The sequence below is a fragment of the Parasteatoda tepidariorum genome, chromosome 5 (assembly GCF_982258835.1).
Source record: "Parasteatoda tepidariorum strain Cologne lab strain chromosome 5, Ptep-v5.0, whole genome shotgun sequence".
Lineage (NCBI taxonomy): Eukaryota > Metazoa > Arthropoda > Arachnida > Araneae > Theridiidae > Parasteatoda > Parasteatoda tepidariorum.
The window spans coordinates 14,435,751-14,455,884 of NC_141759.1; the positions used below are offsets into that span (position 1 = coordinate 14,435,751).

The window sequence follows — 20,134 nt, forward strand, 5'->3', positions numbered from 1 at the left end:
GATGACTGGGGACGTATAGTCTTTAGCGACGAATCCCGCTTCCAACTGTGTCCTGACGATCATCGAAGACGTGTTTGGAGACGCACAGGGCAGAGGGGGATCTTGCTTTCACTATTGCGCGCCACATCGGCCCTCAACAAGGCATTATGGTCTGGGGTGCCATTTCCTTTGACAGCCGGACCCCTTTGGTCGTCATTAGAGGTACACTTACTGCACAGCGTTACGTCGACGACATCCTAAGACCTGTTTTGCTACCGTTCCTTTTGCAGCGCCCTGGGCTGTTTTTTTAGCAGGACAATGCCAGACCACATACAGCACGTGTTGCTATGAACTGTCTGCAAGCTTGTCAAACTCTTCCTTGGCCTGCCAGATCACCAGATCTCTCTCCCATCGAGCATGTCTGGGATATGATGGGAAGTCGATTGCATCTGGCACGGAATGTTGATGGCCTCGTTCGACAATTGGATCGAATTTGGCGGGAAATACCGCAAGAGACCATCCGGGAGCTTTATCGGTCTATGCCACGCCGTGTGGCAGCTTGCATCCAGGCTAGAGGCGGGTCAACACCTTATTGAACTTGTTACTGTAACTCTGCAATAAATTATTCAATTGTTCTGAAATTTAAATCATTTACCATTCTGTGCATTGCCACCAATTTTTGTTTCAATCGGACAACTCCTTCTTGGTGCGTCGATTTTTTTTGTTATAGAGTGTATATATAGCTAAATTATAGGACCCATACACGTATCTAGTGGGAACCCGTCATATAGTTATAGTGAGCTTATGAAGGAGCTTATATACCTTACATATATAATAAGCTAATGGAAACACACTATACCACTAATTCATTAAAATGTGTGGGATGAGGGAAGCTAATGTGTTTTTTCTGTCACTCCAGAACTTTTTTCTGTCACTGAATTACTTAAGCCAATCCTGCAAACACAATAGTACTTTTCAAATAATTTTGTCCATCTTAATAGAAATTTTTGTTTATTTAAAATTGACTTCAATTGTGAAACGGTGTGAATTGAAAAAACAGTATTTCAATTTCTGTAATTTCTACTGTGGTCAAGTCAACGGCAAGACAAGTTCTATAGAATATCATCATTTATTTCTTTTTTCATGACAATTTTCGAGCTTTTTTTCATTTTTCCTCGAATTTCTGTTTATATTACTTCTTCTTGAACTTTCTTTTCTCTTCTTCCTCAAGTTTCTTGAACTTAATCAACATCCTTCTGGTTAAGTCAACAGCCTTATGCCATAGAGGTATGGAGAACTGTTGCCGCGGATGTATGGCAAACTCCTAAGGTACTTTGTGAAGAAAAGTTCATCCTAGGTTTATGGCAAAAATTAATGAGAAAACAATAGGCTTCTATGGCAAGATATTATTAATCGCATTTTGTAAAACGAACTATTACTGATTTTTACAAACAATAAAGATTGTTTTTCTACTTTCATAATCAGCCACGTCCAGCTCAGCAACTCACACTCTATGATTTAAATCAACAAGTGATTTTTCTTATATGGCATATCATAAGCATAAACAATAAATATATTTTAGTAAATAATCGGTCAAGAACTCTGAGACTAAAAATAATAATCTTCTTTCACAGTGACGTATCCTTACCTAAATGTCTCTAGTAATTAAATAGCTTTTCTCAGTTAGAAAACAAAAAAGAGAAATGCACTACAGTTTTCTAGACGACATTTGTATGGAGTGTCATATGGAGATTCCTGGTGTAGCTTCTTTGAGAAAAGGGAAAAGATGTTGCTCCTACCTACTACTAATGAAAGTGTGACAGTGAAACGCTTTTGAGTTTTTTTTAAATAAATTTTACTATTTGTGACTTTAAACGTTTCTCTTAGTCAATTTTATTATAAAGGAGTACCATTTTATTTTGTAAATAGGTAATAAAATAGTCACCATATCTCGATAATGTACAGTCTGTGGCCAAATGATTAGACGCACTATAAGATTCGATGTGAAATCTTAATTATCAGGTGATACTCTATACAGCTTTATTGTTTTGACGCCGTTTGCACTTGTTTACGTTCCTGTATCTATTGGTTAAATTGGACGATGGATAATATAAATTAGACGATTAGATAAATTAGACGATATATTATATAAATATAGAATAATTATTATATGAGGTATTATATTATAATAATTATACCAAATGATTAGACGCACCGCAGTTTTTTAATAATTGCATGTTTTGCACGAGTTTATAGGCAATACTTTTATATTTAAACGTACATGAAATGGGCTTTTTTCAGGAGATTTTTAATATACTTCCTATTTGTGTTTATTTTTAACGTATTGCATTGCAATGTTAACCAATTGATGCACGAAGTTAAACTAATTCAAACCGGTTTCAGCGGCGTAAAAACAATAAAGCTGTATAGTATCACTTGAAAATTAAGATTTTACATAGAATCTTTCAGTGCGTCTAGTAATTGTATAATTGGGTGAAGTACTATTTGAGAGCTCAAATGCAATTGAAAGTTTTGGTATCATAACTATCGACTTGGGGTGATTTTGCTTTGTCTTGATAAAATAGCGTTGACCTCTTTGCCATAAGAGGCTTTATTTTCGGATTTAATCCTAAAAATGTTCTAATAATTCTGTGCAATTTTTCAGTTGATAGTATTAAAATTTTTAAGTGGTTGATAATATGGTATCATTCGTATTAAAAAAAAAATGTTTGGTAAATTCGCATTTGAAACTGAAATTTTTCAGGCAACTGTTAATTTTTTTTAACCATTCTAGGAAATTTGCACTTCTCTCCATTCAGTTATTGACATTGCCGATTTGTTTTATTTTTAATGTAGCGTACATACCTGATTACATTACTACGTATCGATGCAAAAAGTCATATTTATTCCTACTAAAATGTTCCAAACAGTCATATAAATCAGTAACGCCCTATTGTTTTTTCTCCATTGCTAGGAAATGCGGGCTTTCTAATGCGTATAAGTTTCTTCCTCCATTTTTCAAAAGGTTAAAATATATATATATATTAGGAGTGGTCTTTAGGAAACACCCTGTATATTATATTCAAGGAATCTAATATATCATCAGAAGACGTTCATGTTACAAACTTTAAAGTATTTCATTCTATTTTGATCTATATAATATACTTACATAAAAAGTATTGCTGAAGCAGGTAATCTTAGAGGTTCCTCTACCTGACAGTCCGTGAGATTAACATCTAAATTCAACGGTTCTGAAACTGAGAAAAGAAACTGTATGAAAATCAATTTAGTTATTGACAATAGTATCAAGTATTTGTTTAATCTATATCAGTAACTGAAAAAGATTTTTTAAGGAGGAAAAAACTCAAAATATTTCATAAACAGTCTGTATTTTATTTTAATTTATCTGCAGCGTAAAACCATGTATTAAATGGCATTGAATTCTTGTGACTTAAAACCCAACTTAGAAAGCAAGAAACTATCGAGGCAAGAAATGAGACAAACTCACTTTCTAGATATAAAGACATGGCATTTATGCTCCGGGGTTTCAGAAGGATATATTTAAAAAAAAATTATTGAAAATACCGCAAAAAAAATAACAATATTGTAAGCAGAATTAGAAGATAAAACGGCAAGTGATTTTTAACCTTATATTTTGATTACTTGAAATCCTGTAATTATATATTTTGGTTACGAGTAATCAAAATAATGCTAAGTTGTAATCACGATAACAAGTTATTTATTACTGTAGTTTATAATTGTATTTACTATTACATTTGTAATCAAAATCATGATAGGCTGTGATCATGATTACCAGTAATTGATTACTGTAATAATGTTTTTTGAACAACACAGGTTTTTAGATATTATTTATGTTTCTACTGTATTATACGCCTAGCTCCATTGTGCATGATTGTTAAACATTTGACTCTATAAATAGTATTATATACAGAGTTAGAAGAAAAAATGGTAATAATTTGAATAGGCATAAAATCTAATTAACTTTATTACTGGTATAGAGCAGATGATTCATAAAAATCCAACTGTAGTGATTTTAAATCTCAACATAAAATAAGAGGTTAAAAAGCTGGATACCTGCATTTTTTGAATAAAAATAGATCAATCTGCTTTTTTGTAATATATAGTGAGGAAAAGTCTAAAAATATGTCACAATTTTCATGGGAGGTTTATGCAAATAAAGTTATAAGTAAAATAGTAAACACTTGAAAAAATTATAACTGGTCTCAAATTTCAAAAAGGTGGGGGATAATGTATATGTTACAGTGAATGACTTCCACCGGAGAATGTTGACAATCACATAGTCCCTTTGGTAATATATATTAGGTCTAGTTAAATGCCACTGCCCCATATACATTTGCCCGGTATGCCCTACATCCATCAGTGTTTTTTAAGATCAAGTGCCACTTCCCGGTATGCATTTAAACGGTACTCCGAACACTGATGTTTCTCCTCATCTATCCTCAGCAGATATTAAAGTACCGATTAAATATAATAATATCTAAGAATAAATGAATATCAAATCGGATATAACAAATATTTAGAACATTCACCAAAGTGACTATGTGATTGTTGACGGTGAAAGTCGACATTCTCTTGATTTCGGTCATCCACGGTTAACATATACATATTCAAAGATTTAATTTGTGAATAAACAATATCTTACGAGTACTGATCGCTTTGTTTAGGTCTTCATCAGTGCATGATGATGGCATGCAAATTCCGCCATAGAAACCAAATCTTAGTGGTAAGTCGTTTTCAATATCGTGTCTGATCTACAAAAAAAAAATAAAACTACATATATAATATTTTTCTAAAAGTGAGAATGCATTGAATTTATTTATTTTAATTATCAGAAATAGCAATTGTTATTATAGGAATTGTATTTACTTTCAAGGTTTTGCAGGTTAATTATTTCAAAAGGAAATCACAAACAATATCTCACAATGACTATTTTTTTTTACAAATTGAAATCTGAGAGTAACACTTAAGGGTACCTTAAAAACCAACTTTCAGAGTTTTTATGCTACATTTATGAAGCTCATAGTATTTACTCATAATATCTTTAAAAAGCTGTATACAAAATTTCATGTAATTTGATTAATAATTTTTAAAGGTATTGAACTTTTAAAATAGCATAAAATCCGATAAGGTCAAAACACTCCATGCGGCTTAAAATTCACCGCAGAATCATACTTTTTTTATATGACTCGTTTTTGATTTCCAAATAAAAGTTACCATCATTCAGTGGCTAATTATATTGCTCTAGCTCAAAAAACAAATTTTTTATGCATTTCATGAAAATTTTAAAAATCTTAAAACTTTTTTTACTTTAAACAAATTTTATCAAAATTCTAGGTGACAAAACATGGTAAGTTTTAATTACATACATACATAGTACACATAAAACAAGTTTCAACCAAAAAAAAAAAAAAAAAAAAAAAAAAAAAAATTGAGACAAATAGAGCATTTCGAAAACACAAAAATCCGTAAAAATTTCATTTTGAGAAAATAGCATTTTTTTAAATGTATTTAAAATAGCACTATTAGCTGTGTATAATATCTGAAAAATGACTAATTAAGCATATATCTGTACTTTTATCTCCATAATTATGTTGAAATGGATGAAAATTCAACTTAATATGTGCCTATGAAAAGAAATACACAAACGTACTCAACAAGCATATTTACTTATTCAAAATTTAGTGCAAATAAATTCACTAAAGTAATAACATAAAATAAGTAAGTAAGCATGAAATTAATTTATTTTAAAAAATATGAATGATATATCAAACGAAGAATGAAACATTGATTCAAATGTAAATGTAAAAACTAATTGTGTGCGAGTCAAATATAGAAAATTTTCTTAAAATCCTCCAGCACAATAGAAGGGTCCTTCTAATCTTACATAATTTTGATCATCACTAATTTTCTTGTATTTTGAATAATATAAAGCTCTTTTAGCTTAAAACGAAACTAAAAAAATCGGCTGCTTCAAGCTACTGACTTCTGTTTTCTGAATGTAAACAAATTGGCGTGGCCTAATTAAAATCCTCATAACTCAGTAAGAAAAGGTTCGATTTCCAAAATTTTTTTTTTGAAAGCTTATAACGTCTATTTTTTGAAATAATAAAAATCTCCAAATCGAAATTATGGTCACTTTTTTTCAAATTTGAAGGTCCCCTGTACCCTTAATTTTAATACATGCAGGTAGATGATTTTTAATCTTAAATTTTGATTACTTGTAATCATGCTACGGGTAATAATGATTGCAAGTAATTATGTATTTTGGTTACGTGTCATTAAGATAGTTCTAAGTTGTAATCACGATTACAAGTTATTTATTAATGTAGTTTATAATTTTATAACCTTCGTTGAACAGCCAATCCAATTTTGTGTTTACGATCACTAATGTTCAACTCCGTAGTCTTGTAACTTTGAACCCAATACAGAAGACAAGGGAATGCCTGGATCAAGTATTGGGAGAAATTCGTCTTCGCGGGGAACTTTTTGATGGAACTAACCTGCATTAGCATTACATGGAGTGGAAAACCACGAAAGGTTACGCAGGCAGTTTCAGATTATATATATTACTAATAATTTCCACGCGCATGATCTATTATAAATTTTCTTATTAGGATACATCAACAGCAGCTTAATTTCCAATTAAACTTGTCCTTATCATTGTAGCTTGTCCAAGCACAAAACCCCTAACAACAAAATAACTTCGGCCTCTTTTCACCAATATTCACGAATATTTTCTCAATAAAGGTTCAAAGAAACATTATTTCCCGATATGGGCCCTAAATAGAACTGCCTAATTCACCCAATATTTTACAGTAACCAATATTTACCCTATATAGAATTGTCAGATTCACCCGACTTGGGCTTTCTTTGGACCCATATTCACGAATCTTGTCTCAATAAAGGACCATTATTTTCCGATATGGCCCCTATATAGAACTATTAAGTTCACCCGATATTTTACAGTTACCAATATTGGCTCTACACTGTAAAAAATCTCGGTTAATGTTTATCCAATACTTGGTGCAAAGTTTGCTAATTGCACCATAAATAGGATAAATCAAAAATTATTTTATCTAGGTTGCACCATAAATTGGAAAATATGATCAAGAAATGCGTTTATGGCGCAATCGATTGCACCAAACTTTCGTACTATGACAGGCACGTGACCGATGACTTATTACGTAGTTGTTGACAAGATGGACGACTTTGTTGTTGAATCTTGATATCATCTCATGCAAGTTGTCTTTGAAATTGTCCATTTCTTTTGAAGGTAAGTAAACTTTTCTTAATTATTTGCATTAATTACAGTTCATTTCTTTAATATCAACTTTAAAAGTTTTGTTGTCTGTTCCGAAAGTGCTAGCTTCAAATTTCTTATAGGAAACTGTTTCGTTGTATGAATAATTAAATATTTTAAAATCTATATTAGCTCTTTTTCAGTAAATAAGGAGATATAACGATTTTATGTGCACAGAAAGTGCATTTACAGTTTATTTGGCTAAAGGAGCATAGCTTTCCGCCAAATTCACTGCCGGTGAAAATTTTCTAGGTTCGTGTTTTTATTTCATTCTACCGATCAAAAAAATTCGTATGTGCTTTCTGTTAGGATTAAAACTTTTTATCAATATCTCTGCTTTTGTTTTGATTTTCATGTTCTATTTTGCTCTTTTTCGTTTGTAATGTCACATAATTACACGAATTTTGGTCTATACATTCTAAAGTGCTTCTGTTGTAAAATTTTCAATGCGAATTATTCACCTCAAATTAATACTAACCGTTGTCATGGAAACTAGATTTCTCTTTACGTTCTCTGAGCGCACGAGGTAGGAGAAAAACTTAGTGGGCAATATTGGCGCTAAAGAAAACAAAGCGATATTTTTTTTTAATTCGCCAATAATACCTTACTGAAATTTAGAACAAAACACCGACAAGAATAAGATTTGTTTTAGAACATTTAGAAATTAACTGATTTCTTATTAGAATTTTTTCTTAAAATGTATTTTATTATTAATATTTTTTAACTAAGAGAAAATTTTTTTCAATGAAACAAAGTATTGTATTTAAAAAGATAATAAATATATCTTTTTTATTAAATACATATAAAAAATACTTTGATACTCATAGATACTCTGCTTTAGATACTTATTTTTCGATGTTTTTTTAATTTTTACTTATTTATTTTATTTTTTGTTGCTTTAAATATATTAATTTAGCCCACATTTGTGTTTTGCGGGTGAGGGGAAGGATAATATAACCATGAAATTGAACGTTTTCATTGATCCTCAAAAATGTCATGCGTATTCTTTATAATATTTACAGTTGTTTTTGTTTTTTTAAATAATTTTTTTTTTGAAAAGTTTCATTTTAATTACAAAAGTGAAATTTTTTTATTCTGAAATATATGTGCTTCTATGAAACAAAAGACCTTTAGTTAAAAAGGCAACCCTCACAAACAGTATACATGTGGAGTTTTAATACTATCCACATGACTACTGCTTGTGTGTTAATCGTCAGCCAGATTCCACCCTCTTAGACTCAACACGAACTCTTTTATCTATACAAGTGATGATCAATTTGTTCATTTATTATTTTAACTGTTTACAGTTCCTTCAGTAAATTTTTTACTGTGCCGCTCTGCATAAAATTCAATTCACAATTTCTCAAGTGGAGAAATTCTATTTTGGTAATTTAGCGCATTTTAACAAAAATAATTATAATAATATTTTAAAATATCAATATCTTTCATTCCTTTTCGGAATCTTTGTGAGTAAAAGGAGACTTAAGATAAAAATCCCCCCCCCCCCTGTATAAATAGTTGGTCTCGAAATTTTTGTTTTTTAAGGTAGTGAAATGTTTTACAATTTTTTTACACGAGAACTGCAATTTCTCAATTTTCTTTATATTGTATTTTGAAAATAGTAATTAAAATATGACTTTCTTTGATTTATCTTTCTATGTTTTAAAAAAGTAAGGATTCAAATTTTGTTTCTTCTGTACATTTTATTAGCATAAATTACATTATTTTTAATCTTCTTTCATTAGCATAAAGATACCAACAACTTCAATGATTTTAATTGAGAAAGAGACACAGGAAAAAATATTGTTATACCCAGTGCCGAACCAATTGATTCTGCCAAAATCACCAGAATTCCAGAAGGTTATAAACAGTTTTTTCACACTTGAAAAGTGCTAGTTTCAAGAACAGCGTACCAACAAGGAATGTGTATAGTTTCAAGTTTTGAGAATGAAGAACCTGTGCTTGGAAAAACAATTATTCTTTTGTAAATAGGCTCCAAAATTTTATTTGTGTGTAATCTTTTTAAAACTTGCTGTGTTTTTTACAATCAACTGAAAAATGTGATATAGTTAAAGTAATAACACCAGAAAATCTATAATCATGAATATGTAATAAAAATATTGTTTTTTCTCAAATACTCACCATCATTTACTAATTTATAAAAAAAAAATTACAGTATTTTTTTTCAAACTGTGGGAAATTTTACTCTTTTTATCAAGTAGTAAATTATGCTTGTAAAAAAGTAATTTAGCTATATTGTAGATTTTAATTCAGATGAGGCAGAATATGCCAAGAAATTTAGTATCTTATTAAAATATAGAAAATTATTTTCAGATGATCCCAAGTTTCAAAACTCTAAACATTGAGGCATAACATAATTTTTATTTTAAATTACTGTAAATGTAAAATAAGTTTGAATTGAATGCACTCTCTTAGTAACAAAAACATACTATCGATCATATTTCTGAGTGAATATTTTGTATTTTTTTTTAATGAATGCTGTGATATGTATAAAAAGTATAATATATTTAAATTTTAAGATTTTGCTTAAAAATTATTACATTCTGTCTATGTATACAAATATCAAAGTGATTGTAAATGAATAAATTATGTTTAAATATTGATCTGTATATTTTTTGCTAATATTTCCAAGTTTTTTCATTATTTTTACATTTCTTAATTTACTTCAAATTTAATATTTCCATACTCCAATGTAATTAATATTGGAATGTTTCCTTAATTAGAGATTGGGGGTTGACCAATACAATATTCGTCTACTTTTTTATATAAATTTTTACTTGTGAAAGAAATATATTTTCATTTTTAAATAATAAAATAATTTCAAAATACATAGTAATAAGAATTTGATTCAGCCTAAAATTAAAATTCTTTTTATTTACATGCGGTATTAACTCTATAGCATCGGTTCGTGCTTTAAATGAAATGTAAAAAATGATTAAATTTTACATATATCACTTTGAAGAAAGAAAAAGTTTTCATATGAACGAAAATATTTTTAAAGCGCCAAAAAGCAGATAAAGTTAGCATCATTAATAAATATTTATAAAAAAAGAGAAGATAATTTAAATCAAATTATAATTTAATTATTTAAATATATAAAAATTCAAGAAGCTATTTTTATCTTAGATGTACTATTTAGTATATATATATATATATATATATATATATATATATATATATATATATATATATATATATATATATATATATATATATATATATATATATATATATATATATATATATATATATATATTAATATTACATAACACATCTAAAATAAAAATAGTTTTATTAATTTGATTTAAATTATATCCTCTTTTTTCAATAAATATTTATTAATGATGTTAACTTTATCTGCTTTTCGCCGCTTTAAAAATATTTAATAATGGTGCAACCTTCCTCGCTTTTTAGTTCCCTTCAAAACACTTATTTTTGGTGCAACCTTTCGCCGCTTTTAGGCTCTTTCAAAATTCCGATTTTTGGTGCAACCTTCTCTCGTTGTTTGGAACTAGTGAAAGCACCAATATATAGTAAAACTGAGCACGACTTTATGTAGCCAGCAAATGAATACCAATATTTGGTGCCGCATAGCTCGAAATTTTTTACAGTGTATATAGAATTGTCAGATTCACCCGATATTTTATATGCAATATTCAACCGATAAAGGCCCTTTATTAACCCTATATAATGAAGGTACACTATTGATACTATTCTGGTAATTTTGTCAGCAGCTTAAAAGGTTTATCAAAAGACAGTTATGGGCTAATTTGACACAAATGAATTTGAATGATTGAAAAATTCATTAATTTTTTAATCATTTCCATGGAGTTGAGCGGAAAATAATTTAAAATGAAATTAAAAACTAAAGCTTTCAGAATTTTTAGTATTTTTGTCAACAGTTTAAAAGTAGTTTTTGAACTGTTTTTTTTCTCTTTTTTTAAACAGTTTTTTTCCTTTTTAAATCTACAGAAGAACATTTGATTGATTTCACAAGTCAAATTTTCCAAGTTAAAAATAAGGAGCTTTCCTGTTTACAGTAACAGGAGGAAGACATGAACGTTTAAATTTTTTTTTTAATATTCGTGTCAGTATTTTTTGAGAAAAGGTAAATCAAAGTTAACCATTTTATCACAGGTTTGGATAAAATATCTGACTCTGCTAAAAGCATTTGAGTCCTAAGCTTTGCTAGTTGGGAGAAGCTTTTGTGTCGTTTGCTTGGTTCAATACTATTGTTGTTTTTGTTATTAATTTACGTCGCACTACAGTTGTACTATGGGCTATTGGTGATGGCCTGGAGAACATCCCTGATTATGATCTGAAGAACTATCATCACAATTTTGATCCTCTGCAGAGGGTATGCCCCCCTGCTTTGCTAGTCCGACGACCTGCGGTGAAGTCGAGCACTTTACGGTAGAGCATTTTAACGAGGACCAATGCCGCACACCCTCGGTACGTACACCTTCGTAGAATGATCCAAGTTGTCACCCACCCAAACATTGACCGCAGCCAGTGATGCTTGACTTCGGTGTTCTATTGGGAACCGTGTCTTAACGATCAGTCCACTGTGGGATGGTTTCACATTGAGAATGGCAAATATAAGGTACTTAAAAGAACATTAAATAATAACTGGTATTTTGCTCAACAAAATAGTCAAGTCGAAAATAAATTTCGAAATAAATAATCTAAAACTCACCCAGCCAGGAGGTACACCGAATGCTTGATCGTAGCTCTTTTCAAATTGAGGGTTATGGTTCGGTGTTTGGAAGAGAGGATGACGCAAATGCATCATACAATACTTGCCTGTAAATAATCCAGCCCCATCGTTTGAAATTGCCTTTATTTTGATGCAGTCTTCTAGAGATCCATAGTCGATCATTGTTTGACCAAAGAAACTGCTGGGAAGTTTTCCTGATGCATCCAACACTACAAAAAAATGTGTGCGAAAATACAGGACGTTTCATAATAACCTGCCTTAATATACATGGGAAAAATAGAAATGCAAGCTTTTGCTCTACTGAATGGATACGAGTGATACTTGAAACTTATGTTATATTTATTTAATAATTTTTTGATTATGTAACTGAGGCTTTCTTTGAAAAAATATTAAATTTCGTTCGCCTTCCAATGAGATGCACCGGGTTCGAATCCCAGCGATGGCTGATCGGTACGAATCCGTATCTGACTTACACCGAACAAAGTGACATGAAATATCCTCAGTGGTAGACGGATCATTGGTTAGAGTCCCTTTACCGTCAGGCTAACCGTAGGAGATTCTGGTGGTCATCCTCTCCTTGTTAGTTCCTTCAAAAAGCCCTCCACGAAGGCCAATTTCTCTCAATACTTGAACCAGGAGTTCCTTTGTCTTCTGGATTGGGTTCAAAATTACACGGCTACTGAGTTGCATATTAGTAGTCGTAAACCCTAAAAAATTGAGTCTGCTGTTGAACGACAGTTATAAAATAAAATAAAATGAATGGCATTTATTGCTAAAACCATTTGCGAATCATGCATTAATGCAACCTTATATGTATATAGTTGACTGACAAGGTAAGCACGCACACGCTGATTGTAAAATAATAAAATATTCTGCTGTTGTTTACATATTTGAACAGCTACCTTTCTTTTTAATGTTTAACAATGCCACCTGTTAGCAGAAATTTGAACTATGATTTTCGATGGAGGTCTTGGTCCTGTGTCTTGGCATTTTTTCTAACGCATTGTAATCAGTCTCGAGACATTTATTTCAAAAACATTTCAAACTAGAAATGTAAGATTATTTGCTTCTATAGGTCTTTCTTTGCTTGGCAATCTTTCTTAGTTCTTTTGATAACATTGATATAAAATAATATATGTCCTTACTAAGAACTGATCTGAACTGAAACTATCTATCATCTCTATCTAGAACTGATCTACCTACTACTGATCTGAAACTATAATAACTACTCTCCTCCTTCATACTTCTGCGTATTCTTACTGCATTGTTTACAGTATTCCTTACTACGGTATTCCTACGGTATTATCTGCATATCCTTACTGTATTTCCAAACGAAATATTTGTAACCAGAAAAGGTTGAAGATCATATGTTTTGAAGTTCATTTGAATTCGTAACCAAAGCATCACGTCTCTGCGTACCAGCCTGGTTGTTAGGGTGTTGGACTGCCTGAAATATGTTCCGCGTCCACCGCTGAAGCCGTTGCATTTTATTGGCATTGCGACTTATTTCAGCAGGTTCGACGCTGAAATACTGCATTTACTCTGTGTTTTGCGCCAACTGGAAGATTTTGGTAGTGAAATTCATCACATTCTGTGCTTTATACAGCATTTATTATTTAATCTCTATCAGAATGGTTTCGATATTTTGTTCTGCTCGTTTCCAAGCCATGTAGGAATCCTGGGTTGTGATTTAGTCGACGCAGCTGCGCGATCTGGTACTACCCCCTTGACTCTGCCTGTACCCTTCTCAGACACGAAATCACATATTCGACATTTTATAAGATCATTATGGCAATAGCAATGGAACTCCCAGATCAACAATAAATTGCACTCTGTCAAATTTGATTTGAACTCTTTACCTGTGGCACGTCTCTGCAGTGCAGATGTTAAACTTACCCGGCTCCGAATTGGCCAAACTAGACTGACCCATCTTCATTTGTTATTCGGGGAACCTCCTCCTCAGTGCAACACTTGTAATGTTTCACTTTCGATTCACACTATTTTACTTACCTTTTTTGGTAGTTCTATTTTATCTATGGGTGATTTGTTAGGCCACTCTCATCATCGTAACATTTTTGCATTTTTACGTGCTATTGACATTTAAAATTGTTTATAAGTTTCATTCTATTTATGATTCTATTTACTTTCAGAAGTATATTTCTACTTTTGCACTATTTTACATGTCTTGCAAAATTTTAATGTGTTTTCACTTTGACCTGATTTTATTCCACTATTACCGTTAATTGTTTCTATATCATTTTATCAATGTTTAATGTATTTTATGAAAAATAATTAAGTATGCACGTTATTTTGGGCATGTATAAGCATATTGTTTGGTGCAGCATGTCCTCATTTGGATCTTGTGCCATTAAACTCTACATTCAATCAATCGAAAAATCTTGACTTCGGTGCTCTACTGGAATCCGTGTCTTTATGATCAGTTCACTGCCAGATTTTTGTTTCTAAAACTGAGAAATTCGCTAACGAAACAAAGTCCAAAAATATTCGCGATCGCAACGAACTATAGGGGGCGTTGTTGTATGAGACTAATACCTGCGATATCTATATGAACAGTCATTCAGTTACTCTAGAGACGTCGTTAATGTAGCACGTAGCATTGCAACGTTCCTTCTTTATTGTGGCTAATTAAATTTAAAAAAGAAAAGTGCCTGATATTCTTTCTTATGCAAACGAAAACAAAATGGTATCTCTTTTTATTAGAGAAGGAATATCCAAAACACATCGGAAAAATATTTGTACATTAACAGAAAAAAATATGTATATTCTTATAAGAGTTAAAACCTAATGCCCGAGAAATAGTTTTACTAAATTTAATGATATAACATGAAAGGTGTCGTTCCTAACCGGATTGACTGTGTTTGTGAGAGGCATCTTGTCTATTGATTGATAACGTTTAAAAACAGGCAAAACAAAACATTTATTTTAAATAAAAAAACAACAAAAAAACAAAACAAAACACAGCGTTCCAAAGATATTTCAAAAAGCCAATTCAACGATATTTCCAGTTCTCTCTTTTTTCTCTTGCCATACTCAGAGTAACCTACATATTCTGAATACTTTGGGTGGCGCAAACTAATTGGAGTTAGTGTTTGCCGCAACAAAAGGCTTATTTAAACTTTACATTCCACAGTTTTAAGAATCATATTACTTCAAAAATTAAAATGAACAAAAAGTATACATAAGCCTCATAATTTTATGAAATTTAATTTTGTAAACAAAGTTTTTTGACAGCAATTTTTATCAAAAAATTTCAAGTTTCAATAAAAATCATTATTTAGAAATTAAGAAACGTAAAATAAAGAATGCTGACGAAACAAAAACAAAAAAACAATTCTTTTTTGTCTCCATTTTTAGAGCTACGAAAATTCGTCTTTGGGATTTGCCAAAAACAAAACAAGATGCAATTTTATTTTTTCAGGGGGGAAATATTTTACCGAAAAAATGAAAATGTACCAATTCCCTAAACATGAAACTTTATCTTGGTAAACGTACGTTTTGGAAATGTTATTTCATTTGGAATCTTATTTATCAGAGTTCTTATGGCGATATGATTGTTTTGAATCTATGGTAAACTCTCTATCTCGGTTCATTTTCCAACGAAATCGGATTGACTATTTTGATTTTAAATAAAGTGTTTTATTTTATGAATTGTCGCAAAAATTTTAAGTGTAGATTGGCGGCACTTAAAACCGCCAAATCTGTTGCAGCTGTGGCGTTAATACGTAAGTACCGAATTTTTATTCCATACTTTTCTGAATCAAATTACTTCAAACATTGGAATATACAAGAAGTATACATAAACACATAATGTTATACCATTTAATTTTTCCCAAAATTTTATAATTGATATGAATTCGAATATGTAGCTAAAAACAGAATAGCTGAATTCTAGAGGAACTTATTCTTTCAAACCTAAAAAATACTTACCAAGAAAACGATTAAAATTAATTAAGAATCAGCACAAATGGCACTATTTCAAGTAACTTGAATAGTTTTTTATTGTTATTTTCCGAATTATATGGATGCAGAAATATATACTATTCTATAACGAAGAAGAATATGCTATAACTATTACAATTCTGTATGTTCTGAATTCATATTTATTCACTGGAATGACGAAAGCAATGTTGACTTCACTTTAATTCGTAATGAATTGAAGACAGAAGAAATGCATTTTACCTTAATACACACATCTGTAACAGTATCCGAAATCGGAAGTCATCAGTTGCAAGTTTGTTGATAATAGAAATTAAAAATTATTGAGGAATTTTTCTTCAAATGTTTGGCGTGTTCTGTTCCTGAAAGATTTACTAATATTCTGGAGATTTTTTTCAGTTCTTCGGCCTTTTCCTTAGGGAAATTTTGTTTCGTATTTGCTGCTAAAAAATGGCGTCTGATTCTGTCAACTATTTTGATGGAACTAAATGAAAACGTGATAAATTAATGTCTGATATTTACAGGCTCCCGCTAGACGGCGTACTCGAGCGTTGCGATCGCGAATTGAAAACGATATAGTTGAGGAACATTCTAACAGAGAATTTTAGTTCTAGAAACTTTTTAAGCCAGGTTTAGAAATGTATTGTGGCATTCAGAAAAAAAATATCGAAAAATTTCAAATGGCTACGTAATTCAGAAGATTTATTTCAGTAATTTATTAGATTAGTCTTGGAAATTAATAGCCACACTTCATTATATATATATATATATATATATATATATATATATATATATATATATATATATATATATATATATATATATATATTATATATATATATATATATATATATATTATATATATATATATATATATATATATATATATATATATATATATATATATATATATATATATATATATATATATATATATATATATATATATATATATATATATATATATATATATATATATATATATATATATATATATAGAGCGGGGTCAATTGTAACATTTTTTACTTAACTATCTTTAACTGACAAAAATTCCAATATATTATTAGTATTAATTGACAGACGAGTAAAGTGGACTATCCTCTACTAGAAAAAAAAATAAATACCTTATTTTAAATGTTATTATATCAGTTATTAACAATTTTTGACAGTCGTGCACTTGTTACAATTGTCCCTACTTACGGGGTCAATTGTAACAGTTCATAAATTCAACTAAAACATAGTTAATTATACATATTATAGTTGTGATATATTTTTTTATTGATCAAAATAGTAATGATATTTTAGGAGTCAAAATAATGATGAGCAGACACCTAAAGGGTTAAACATTAAGGGGTTAAAAATTTTAATTTATGCTGTGAAAGGTGACAAATAAAATAATGCACATGCAACATAATATAAATGATATAGGAAACTATTGGTGGGTCTTAAAGAGTTAAGTAATGGTTTGTAAACATAAAATTATTTATTTTCAGCTGTTACAATCGTCCCTTTACTTATAGTTACAATGCTAGTTAATTAACAAAACTAATCTTTTTTTTTCAAAATGTTAATTAAGGTGTCCACTTACATATTCGGTTAATAATTTTTATTTGTTTAAACAAAATTACTTTGTTACAATATAATATTGTAATACCAAAAAAAGTACTTACGTAGCGTGAAAATATCTTTTGTGATGTAACTCTTTCAAAAGTACATAAAAATGGTTGCCAGCAGGGGTGTACATGTAGATTTATTAAATACACCTTGTTCGCCACCTAGGAACCAAATCTAGAACCCGACCCGTTTTTATTAAATAATATTTACTCCGAGAAATTAAACTTGATTCGTAATCATGATGATAATAATAATTTTAATTTTTTTTTCTATTTGGGTAATAAAAAAGAAGAAAATACCTGCTTTGTTGATTTATGCAATGAAATAAATAATTTTAATTTTAATATAGCAAAACTTATTACTTGAAATTCTGATGTTTCTAAAAACATTTATTTCTACACAATTTTAAATCAAATGAATAGAATTAAAAGAATATGTAGTAATGTTTAGTTATACAAAAAACAAATAGAGAAACTCTTTCAAAATTTGATAAAAAGCAATGGGTATGCATTTAAAGTGATTGAATTCTATATAAAATCATTACGTGAATTGTATGTTATTATTAATAAATTAACTAAAGATTTAATTAACTAAAACTTAGTTAATTTATATTTTTAGCATAAGCAAATCCAATTCGGGCAAATCAGTTTCTAAAAATCTGAGCAAAATGGGCAAATCGTGTTTCTCTCTCTTTTGAAAACTTGAAATAGATGTTTATTACCTAATATCATTAAAATTCTACTGTTAAATATCTACCCTATTAATTATAAACTTCTTTAAATTATCCAGTATAATATTATTACCTTGAACACATCCATTTTTGGGCAATTCTTTCGTAATTAACAAATTTAACGCACTTCAGTATCGCAGTAAGAACGCGCCATAAAACAAAATTCTCTATTTTGTAATCTGGCAATCTTATAACGAAAATATTTCAAATCATTCTTGAAAGATTACGGTACATGTAAGTTCATTTGAATTCCCTAATAGATTTCGTTATGTAATTTGTTCTGTTTTTTCTTTACATTTTATTTTCTGTTTTTTCCACGATATATTTTTTATCAAGTCGGGGGCGAAGCTCACTTTTAAAATTTATTTCCTTGGCTACTTAAGTATTGTACTTTTTAATTAATAAACGGGTATATTATGTATTTACTTCTTAAATGGTTTTAAATTAAAAAAAATAATTGAAAAATAATGAACAATAATCCGTATGAAGATTATTTCAATAGACAAATATAATTATTTTAAAAGAATACTAGGAGGCTCCGCCCCCTGCTCGCTGACGCTCGCCAACCCCCGAGAATTGCTACGCAATCCTATGTGGTTCACGCCGTGAACTATGGCTCGTTGCGCTCGCTCGCCAATGAACACAATGTTCTAGCACAAAGACATAATATATTATCATCGAAGACATAGTATTGTACTTATGTAGATGAATTCTACCAATGTTCTTATTGGCTTTTAAAAAAGTATATTAGCTATTTAGATTGTACATGGTGAAAAAATCAAAACATTAGCTAAATAAGAAACATATTAGTAAAATAAATTATCAAATACTGCTTCACTAATATTCTTCATTTTAAAGCGTGAAAATTCAATGCATAAATAAACGCGAAATATAAAAAAATTCAATGCATTCAATACAAACACTTAAACGTTTTTTAGACGTTTAGGTAGCTCCCAGTAGAAAAATATCAATTCAACAGCGGCCTTTTAAAGCATTCTCACTTCAATTAATTAATTAATTCCTAATTGAGTTTAAATTAAATATTGTCATGTTTTTAGTATTAAATATTATCATGTTTTTATCTGAATTGAACAACCTGATAATGCTCACTCTGGTTATTGTTATCTGGTTGCTCACTACGTGCTCTTGCGCGCCGAATCCAATCAATTAAAAATGAAAACTGTTGCCAGCGCGAGAAAAGAAATATCATAGGTTTTATTGATACATACATACGTACGTATTAGCGTTTTATATAATATAGATTATAACATGAAATATTTCTCAATAGTATTTAAGAAAAAGCTCTGTATTAAATACTAGTAAAAATATATACTTACTTTCAAGGGCCCATGGCTTTAGATTTATAACTTCGCTAAAATATGTAACTATCCCATCTTTACATTGATTATTTATGTTACTATTCAAAAAGTTTTTGAATGACTGAGAAGGAAACGGTGCTTCATTAAAATCATTTTCTGGAAACTCATCTATGGTAATATATTCAGTTTTATTACAAATATTTTCTGTTTCAATTTCACTTAGGGATGTAGCTCCATTGACGAGATTATGACCAATAGTATTTTGATTAAAACTGAATAAAATAAGCTCAAAAATTAACCATTTCAAACTTTTACATTTAGGAAACTGAGTAGTCATTGCACAGATGCAATTTCTTTACACTTTTAACAAATATCCTTATTGTATTTTGCTGAGAACTTGTGCGCGGAAGTATATGAATTCAGAGCGTGATCGCAATTATGTTTGTTTGACGTTT

General features: G+C 29.9%; 1 protein-coding gene and 1 long non-coding RNA gene across 2 annotated transcripts in view; one reads left to right on the plus strand and one right to left on the minus strand.

Moving 5' to 3' along the window:
- LOC147808591 (nose resistant to fluoxetine protein 6-like) overlaps positions 1 to 20,134 on the minus strand; it is a 45,454-nt gene extending 25,320 nt beyond the window's left edge. Inside the window, exons 1-4 of the mRNA XM_087163426.1 lie at positions 19,698 to 20,134; positions 12,039 to 12,268; positions 4,664 to 4,772; positions 3,149 to 3,236 (exon numbers count right to left, since the gene is read on the minus strand). Coding sequence (XP_087019552.1) covers positions 3,149 to 3,236; positions 4,664 to 4,772; positions 12,039 to 12,268; positions 19,698 to 20,016 — 746 coding nt within the window. The 5' untranslated portion in view covers positions 20,017 to 20,134. The remainder of the gene's footprint in view (positions 1 to 3,148; positions 3,237 to 4,663; positions 4,773 to 12,038; positions 12,269 to 19,697) is intronic.
- On the plus strand, positions 7,006 to 9,153 carry LOC147808592 (uncharacterized). The gene is made up of 2 exons (XR_015433623.1): positions 7,006 to 7,294; positions 9,067 to 9,153. It is a non-coding gene; the product is annotated as an uncharacterized LOC147808592 (long non-coding RNA).